Genomic DNA, 8969 nt, shown 5'->3' on the forward strand with positions numbered 1-8969 from the left:
CAAAAAGCAAATGAGATAATATTAAATCATACCCCACTATTCTCTTCTGAATGGCAAATTTATGCCAACACTAACAAAAACATAACCATTATGCTTGTAGTGATACTTCTGACTGTAGTTTCATGCTATTTTCACTGTCAGCTTGGAAAAAAGGTATTGAGTGAGAAATCTTTTCAACAAATTGACTGAAAGAAATCATGTGGGCCCATAAATACAAGATTTTTATCTTCAAGAAAAATAGAGCCTGTCCTTTGACAATGCAACAGAATATAACAAAAGCATATTTTAAGATCATTTTTAATGAGGGATAAAAGAAACAAAATGACAGGATTTTAAAATATCTTTATGATTATATATATTAACAGATGCTTAAGACCTTCCTCTTGGACTTAAGTGATGACAACACATTTCTAAAATGGGCTTAAATTTTTTGAAAGTGCTGAGGGAGAACTGTTAAACGGTTAGAAACAATTACACTCTGACCATTTCTTTGGAGTACAAATTGATGCATACTTTTTGCTTTTTCACTGAATGAGTACAACCAATTTAAAAATTAGACAGCACAGATGCATTTCAAGATGGCAAATTATAAAGTGCACTGCCAAAGTGCTACAGTAATTGTTATCGACAAACGTACATACAAACAGTACTGGATTAGAATGCTTCAGAGCAATAGTGTTTGCTAGCAGAATTACACAGTAAAAAAAAAAAAAAATAGAAAAATAAAAAACTACATGTCTCACTAAAACCTTACATAAAATATGCCCATTATTATTTGATTCATATACAAACACTCTGACCTCTAATTCCAGAAAATAATTTCTTAATTCAGACTTGCAGTAAATATTGGGACTGAAAAATGGGCCATGTCCTGAATGGTTGAGAGATGGTGACCATGAAAAAAACTTACCTAATTCAAAAAAACAGAGATCATGGCAAGGAATGTAGTGCACATGTGAGAGAATAGAGAGGGAGCAGAGCTGGCAGAAGACAACAGACATCAATTATGGTGGAACAGAACAAGTGGTTATAAACAAAAGTTACCATGAAACTCTGAAGAGTAGAATGAAAGTTGATGTGCATACATACATACACACACATAGACACACACACACACACAGACATGAGTTAGGTAAATATTAATATGACTTATAGTTGCAACTTTGCCACAATTATCTCAAAATATTGTGAGGATCAAATATAACAGTTGTGAAAGTGCTACATAAACTATAAAATTCTATGCTCAGGTAAGACAGATAATATTTACTCAAAATGCAAAGTAAATCTCTCATTCCAACTCTGGAAGAAGGCAAACAATGAACTCTCTGGAGCACAGAGGGAAGAAAATCTTACTCTGGTCCATTTCCAGATTTTCTTGGAACCACAGGCTTTCTCGTCACTCTACAAGACAGCTTTGAAGGCAGAGCAAAGACACTGTCCTGGTCTATTGAACAGGTTGGCAAACTCACAGAATTGTGTTGTAAAAATTCCTTAATCTGTGGGAGACAGAGATTCCCTTTTCTGTTTGTTAACCTGCATTAAACATCATTGCCTGAACAAGCATGATGTTAAATTATGCTAATTGTTTCTCTTTGAAGAAGGGAATGAGAGGGCAGAAAAGGTCATAAAATTTCACTAAAGCATGCCAAAGTACAAAACATTTTCCCTCCAAACCTAACTAATAGGATAGAAAAGGAAGTCTACAATGCATCAGGTATGTGTAAATTACAATGAAGTCATGACACCTAGGGAAATAAGGGTTAGTAAGAGAAAATGACTTATTTAAGGCCACTTTTTCAACACCACAAAGTCAATATTTCTGACTCTGAGTCATATCAAACACTTGGCACTTTCGCCAACACAGCCTTCCATCAAAAAAAAAAAAAAAAAAAAAGAGGCTAGAAAGATAAAAATGTAAAAAGAGCTAACCCAGACTTTCAGCTTTCTTTTTAAAGCGCTACCACTAGATTTTAGAGATATTTTGGCACTGCAAAAATTTTCCACTAAAATTTTAAAGTTAAACACCAGTTCTATGCATTCAGATCATTAACTCTCAGTGCACTTTTCCTTACATTAGCAGCATATGCAGTTGTTAATCATTGTAAAAGGTCCTAAAATTTTCAAGAAAGAGCACAAACTCAAGAAAATAGAGCTAAAATGACCACATGAACAATCTATTCAAACCACCTCATCTCATAAATAAGGAAATTAAGGCTCAGATAGGATAAGTGACTTGTTCAAGGTCACACAACCCGCAAGTTCCAGACCCAAGATCAGGATTTAAATCTCCAAACTTGCAGCCCAGGGCTCTGTTCTCCTTCAGACCTATAAGAAATGACTGTATTTAAGCATTCAGGCCAGAATATTCTCAAAATTGAGTGTCATCAATAAAAGTAAGCCATGTGGCAGGAATGAACAGAATTTAGTTCATACCAAAAATGAGCTGCCAGTCACTGTGATAAGATCTGTTTCTTTCTGAGACCCATGGTTTCCTGCTGGATTGGAGAATCCAAACTGGGTTTCTTCCTCCTGTGCAAAGAAGTCAGAGTCAGGATGTACATTCCATTCCGTTTTGGTTGGTGGCAGTAGTTCTGAGACACTGTTTTCACAAAGGGTGCTTGAAGGAGTCAGAGCATCTGTGTCTACTGTTAGCTTACTGCTAGGGATCAAAGCTTGGGGCTCTTGACTCGAGTTTTTCAAAGCCAAAGAGCTCAGAGATGCCAACGGCCCCGCACTTAGACTTGAGACATCATCCATATCTAAGGGACCCTGCTGAAAACCTGCTGCTGTCGTTCCAAAGAAGAGTGAGGTATCCAAACTTTGAGGAAGGTCACTGGTGGCCATCAAGGCCTGAGGGTCCACTGCCTGCCCTAAGGAATTATTATTATTAGCAGGGAGGTTTCCTGCCAGAGTTGAGTTCACAGAAGCCACATCAATAGTCAAGATCCCAGAGTTCACCAATGCCGTGTCCAGTACTGCAGCAGAACTATTATTACCAGGCACATCAGAGAAGAGAGACACAAGCTCAGCATCACTGAGGTCACTCTGCCCCTGGCTGGTAAGTTCACTGCTGGGTGTAAGAGAATTTGCAGCTTCCAGCTGAGCTAAGAGATCCTGGCGCAGGTTGTGCCTTTTGGCCATGTGGGTCTTCATGCTGTGCTTGGATGTGAAGAGTTTATTACAAGTGGCGACTGGGCATCGGCTTTTCCAAGTGTCCACATCCTGCAAGTGTTTCTTGGAGTGAATGTAGAGACTACTGCGAGCAGAGAACCTGGCACAGCAACCTTCCACCGGGCACACAAAAGGCTTCGTGCCCAGGTGGGTTATGCTGTGGCCTTTCAGATGTTCAGCCCTTGTGAAAGATTTCCCACACCCTTCCACCGGACACATGAACCTCCGGTCATCGTCGTGCTTCCGTTTGTGCCTTAGGAGTTTGGACATGCTAGTGAAGTTCCAGCCACAGCCCTCAAAGTCACAAAGGAACGGTCTCTCACCAGTGTGGCTCCGAAGGTGAATTTTCAGCCTACAAGCCTTGTCATACTGTTTACTGCAGCCAGGAAAGGAACAGGAAAAGAGTTCCTGTTCCCTGAAGTGGGCGCGGTTATGGGAAAACAGGGCACTCACTGTGATAAATGTCTTCTTGCAGCCGGAAAACGCACACTGGTAGGGTCTCTCAGGCTCGAAGTGGCTGCGCTGGTGGGCGCTGAGCTTGGCCTGCGTGGGGAAGGTGTCCTCACACACCTCACATTTGAATGAGTTCTCCTGCTCGTGGCCCTTCATGTGTGCTTTGAGGTTATACACGGTGGTGAAGCTCTTGCCACAGCCCTCTGCTGGGCAGCCGAAGGGCCTCAGTTTGTCGTGTGACTGCAGATGCCTCTTGAGCTTGTAGGAGGTGGTGAAGGTCCACCCACAACCACCCAGGGGGCACTTGAAGGGCCGCTGGCCCTGGCTGCTGCTGTGTGTCAGCAGGTGCACCTTCAGCTGGTGCTTCTTTGCAAAGGTTTGTCCGCACTGCACCTCAGGACACAGGTACAGCAACACGCCCTGGCCTGGGCCTGGCGGCCCGCGGGGGCTCTCAACAGCCGCCGGGCCCTCCTCCTCCTCCTTGGGAGCTGGGGCAGGCGCAGGTTCTGCCCGCTCCGCCAGCAGGAGGTCGGGCGGCAGCTCGGGACAATCTCCAGACTCCGCGGCGTGTGGGATCCCAGCTTGCGGGGCGACCAGACCCCTGGGCTGCGGGGCAGGGGCGACCCCAGGCGCCCAGGCGGGCGGTGGGGGCGTGGCCAGAGTGAGAATGCCATTCTCCAAGCTCAACAGTAGGTTTTGGTTGTGAATGGTGACAGTGCCTGCGAAGGCCGTGGCAGGGCCCAGGCCTGGAGCGGGGATCGGGGCCAAGGCCGGGACTGGGGCGGGGATAGCCGACAGGCAGCTGGGGCCCAGCGCAGGGCGGCCCTCGGGGTTCGCGCCGCTTTCGCCCCCCAGGAGCCTTGGGCCCAGCCCGGCCTCCTCCCTCCACACGGGCCCTGCGGCCTGGCCAGCGCCCGCGGTTTCTACGTCTCCACCCACCGGGTCCAGCAGCACCAGGAAGAAGTCATCGCCGCCGCTCCCGCCGCCGCTGCCACAGCCGGTAGCGTGATCGGGCCTCAGCGCCAAAGGGCTCGGGGCCGGGCCTGGGCACGAGGAAGCCGCGCTGGCCTCCTCACGCCGCCGCCCGGGCCCGCCATCTTGAGGGCCACGGAGCAGCAGGAGGCGGCGCGCCGGGGCCTGACCGGCCCGCAAGTTAGCACCTCCGCGGATCCGGCCGCCACCCTCGGGGCTGCCAGCCCCGCCGGTTTGTCGCATCCCGCGAGCCGGGAGCAGCCTCGGGATTTCCATCTCTTCGTCTGTGAAGCTCCCCTGGAACCAGAGCCGCGGAGGAGGTGCGACCCCGCCCCCTGCCGCGGGCCCGAACACGTTCCTGAAAGGGAAAAAAAAAAAAATGTACTGCGCAGAAACAGGCCCTATCAGATATTAAAACGTGTTGAACGCCACCGTGATTTAAATATTCTTGTACAGGGTCTCTAGAACAGAATAAAACGCCCAGGGGCAGAGCCTCGTATACATAAGCAAGTTCCACTGTTAATATTAGTAGGAAATCAAGGAGGTTTTCAGAGATACAAGGGAAATGGCAGTTCACTTCAGTAAAAAGTGCTGAAATGACTACCTTAGGTATCTATCTACTAAATGACAATATAAACTGGAACCTCACGGTATGTACCAAAATAAACACATACACCCCAGTCCCTCCCAGTACTAAGCATGGTAGTTAGCACTTACCATGTGTTATACACTGTGTATTGGATGGATGGCTGGCTGGATTGATAGGTGACAGAAAATTCCTGAGAGAATACACTATGGAAAATGATGGCTTTTTAAAAATTTTCCTGGAAACTTCCATATTCAGAACTGTCTTGAGCAATGTCCTCAGGAAAATTTGTCCCATAGTTAAATTTTTCGTCCTGCTGTTGCAGAGACTATAATGAGTAAGAGGTGGGGTCAAAGCAGATTAGCACTGTTGAGCCTAGAAATGCAAGGCCTGGAGGATGAAGTAGTTTATATTGAAATCTGGAAGACCAAACCTCCTTCTGGGTTCTCCCTATAAGGTGCACAACCTAAACCAACTCTTCGCTCTTCCAGCTTTGGGTACACCATGGTAAATTTCATGTCCAATCTCACAGCATGATGAGTGCATTCCTCAGCTTACTCTAGATTCTCCAGTACGTGGAGGTCTCTGGACAGCAATATTGGTGAAATGTGATAAGGTTAAACCCTAAGTTACTGTAGTGGACTGTCCTGAGAAAAAGGCACAGATGCCTTTTGCCTGACCAGTAGCCTCGGTGTGCCTGCTTGCAATTAAGTATGGTGGCCTAGTCTCACTGTAATGGATTTGGCCTGTGATGCCTAATGATCTTATCAATGTTGATGATGATCCTCCAATTTGTCAGAGTTGGGAACTGATATAAATATAGGGTGAATTATCTGGCAAGAGAAAGGTTTCAAGTGCTGACTATATTATGGGATACCTATAGTTTAAATGGGCTTCCCTGGTGGCTCAGTGGTAAAGAATATGCCGGCCAATGCAGAAGACGCGGGTCCATCCCTGGGTCAAGAAGATTCCCTGGAGAAGGAAATGGCAACCCTCTCCAGTACTCTTACCTGAGAAGTCTCAGTCAGAGGAGCCTTGCCGGCTACAGTCCATGGTGTCCGAAAAGAGTCAGACGTGTCTTAGTGACTAAGCGACAGTTTAAATAATCCCTTCTTTCCCCTCTTTTAATAATGGACAACTGCTGATCTCTTGATTAAAACATCAAGTTTTTAATCCACAACAATTCAAACCTCATCAAAATTTCTACATCACACATTTTTCTTTCTATTAAATTTTTGGAGGAAACTTTTTTTTTTTTTAATCTGAGGCACATTTCAGTTCAGTTCGGTCGCTCAGTCGTGTCCAACTCTTTTCGACTCCATGGACTGCAGCACGCCAGGCCTCCCTGTCCATCGCCAACTCCCAGAGTTTACAAAAACTCATGTCCATTGAGTCGGTGATGCCATCCAACACTCTCATCCTCTGATGTCCACTTCTCTTCCCACTTTCAGTCTTTACCAGCATCAGGGTCTTTTCAAACGAGTCAGTTCTTGGCATTAGGTGGCCAAAGTATTGGAGTTTCAATTTCAACATCAGTCCTTTCAATGAATATTCAGGACTGATTTCCTTTAGGATGCACTAGTTGGATATCCTTGCAGCCCAAGGGACTCTCAAGAGTCTTCTCCAACACCACAGTTCAAAAGCATCAATTCTTCAGCACTCAGCTTTCCTAATATTCAAACTCTCATGTCCATACATGACAACAGGAAAAACCATAGCTTTGACCAGAAAGACCTCTGTTGGCAAAATAATGTCTCTGTTTGTTTGTTTGTTTTTTTTAGATGTGTTGCATTTTAAAATTAATTTATTTTAATTGGAAACTAATTACTTCACAATATTGTAGTGGGTTTTGCCATATATTTGACATGAATCAGCCATGGGTATATATGTGTTCCCCATCCTGAACCCCCCTCCCACCTTCCTCCCCAGGGTTATCCCAGTGCACCAGCCCTAGCACCCTGTCTCATGCATCGAACCTGGACTGGTGATCTATTTCACATATGATAATAAACATGTTTTAATGTTGTTCTCTCAAATCATCTCACCCTCGCCTTCTCCCATAGAGTCCAAAAGTCCATTCTTTACATCTATGTCTCTTTTGCTGTCTCGCATGTAGAGTCATCGTTACTATCTTTCTAAATTCCATATATATGCATTAATGTACTGTATTGGTGTTTTTCTTTCTGACTTACTTCAGTCTGTATAATAGGCTCCAGTTTCACCCACCTCATTAGAACTGTTTCAAATGCATTCTTTTTAATAGCTGAGTAATATTCCATTGTGTATATGTACTACGACTTTCTTATCCATTCATCTGCTGATGGACATCTAGGTCGCTTCCATGTCCTTGTCATTGTAAACAGTGCTGTGATGAACAATGGGGTACACATGTCTCTTTCAATTCTGGTTTCCTTGGTGTGTATGCCCAGCAGTGGGATTCCTGGGTCTTATGGCAGTTCTATTTCCAGTTTTTTAGAGAATCTCCACACTATTCTCCAGAGTGGCTGTACTAGTTTTCATTCCCACCAACAGTGTAAGAGGGTTCCCTTTTCTCTGCACCCTCTCCAGCATTTATTGTTTGTAGACTTTTTGATAGCACCCATTCTGACCGGTGTGAGACGGTACCTCATTGTGGTTTTGATTTGCATTTCTCTGATAATGAGTGATGTTGAACAGCTTTTCATGTGTTTGTTAGCCATCTGTATGTCTTCTTTAGAGAAATGTCTATTTAGTTCTTTGGCCCACTTTTTGACTGGGTCATTTATTTTTCTGGAATTGAGCTGCAGGAGTACTTCTATATTTTTGACATTAATTCTTTGTCAGTCGCTTCATTTACTATTATTTTCTACCATTCTGAAGGCTGTCTTTTCACCCTGCTTATAGTTTCCTTCATTGCACAAAAGCTTTTAAGTTTAATTAGGTCCCATTTGTTTATTTTTGCTTTTATTTCCATTATTCTGGGAGGTGGGTCATAGAGGATCCTGCTGTGATGTATGTCAGAGAGTGTTTTGCCTATGTTCTCTAGAAATTTTATAGTTTCTGGTCTTATGTTTAGATCTTTAATCCATTTTGAGTTTATTTTTGTGTATGGTGTTAGAAAGTGTTCTAGCTTCATTCTTTTACAAGTGGTTGACCAGATTTCCCAGCACCACTTGTTAAAGAGATTGTCTTTTCTCCATTGTATATTCTTGCCTCCTTTGTCAAAGATAAGGTGTCCATAGGTGTGTGGATTTATCTCTGGGCTTTCTATTTTGTTCCATTGATCCATATTTCTGTCTTTGTGCCAGTACCATACTGTCTTGATGACTGTAGCTTTGTAGTAGAGCCTGAAGTCAGGCAGGTTGATTCCTCCAGTTCCATTATTAGTTCTCAAGACTGCTTTGGCTATTAGAGGTGTTTTCTATTTCCCTACAAATTGTGAAGTTATTTGTTCTAGTTCTCTGAAAAATATCATTGGTAGGTTAATAGGGATTGCATTGAATCTATAGATTGCCTTGGGTAGATACTCATTTTCACTAGATTGATTCTTCCAATATATGAACATGGTATATTTCTCCATCTATTTGTGTCCTCTTTGATTTCTTTCATCAGTTTTTTATCGTTTTCTATATATAGCTTTTTTGTTTCTTGAGGTAGATTTATTCCTAAGTATATTATGCTTTTTGTTGCAATGGTGAGTGGAATTGTTTCCTTAATTTCTCTTTCTTTTTTTTTTTTTCACAGTTAAATATTTATTAAGCAAACCACCTTTCGATTAATTACATGATATCTGTGCATTTCTCTTTCT

The 8969-nt window shown here is 43.7% G+C and overlaps 1 protein-coding gene across 1 annotated transcript; it reads right to left on the reverse strand.

The window, feature by feature from the left end:
* Positions 1 to 279: 279 nt before the first annotated feature.
* On the reverse strand, positions 280 to 4956 carry ZXDB (zinc finger, X-linked, duplicated B). Its single transcript, XM_005228277.5, has one exon. It carries the CDS (start codon positions 4870 to 4872, stop codon positions 2428 to 2430), a length of 2445 nt encoding a protein of 814 aa, XP_005228334.1. The 5' UTR covers positions 4873 to 4956; the 3' UTR covers positions 280 to 2427.
* Positions 4957 to 8969: the final 4013 nt, after the last annotated feature.

Source organism: Bos taurus, chromosome X (assembly GCF_002263795.3).
Source record: "Bos taurus isolate L1 Dominette 01449 registration number 42190680 breed Hereford chromosome X, ARS-UCD2.0, whole genome shotgun sequence".
NCBI lineage: Eukaryota > Metazoa > Chordata > Mammalia > Artiodactyla > Bovidae > Bos > Bos taurus.

Bases quoted from the DNA above. Each gene is read 5' to 3' on its own strand.
- ZXDB (XM_005228277.5), bottom strand. From the start codon at position 4,872: ATGGAAATCCCGAGGCTGCTCCCGGCTCGCGGGATGCGACAAACCGGC.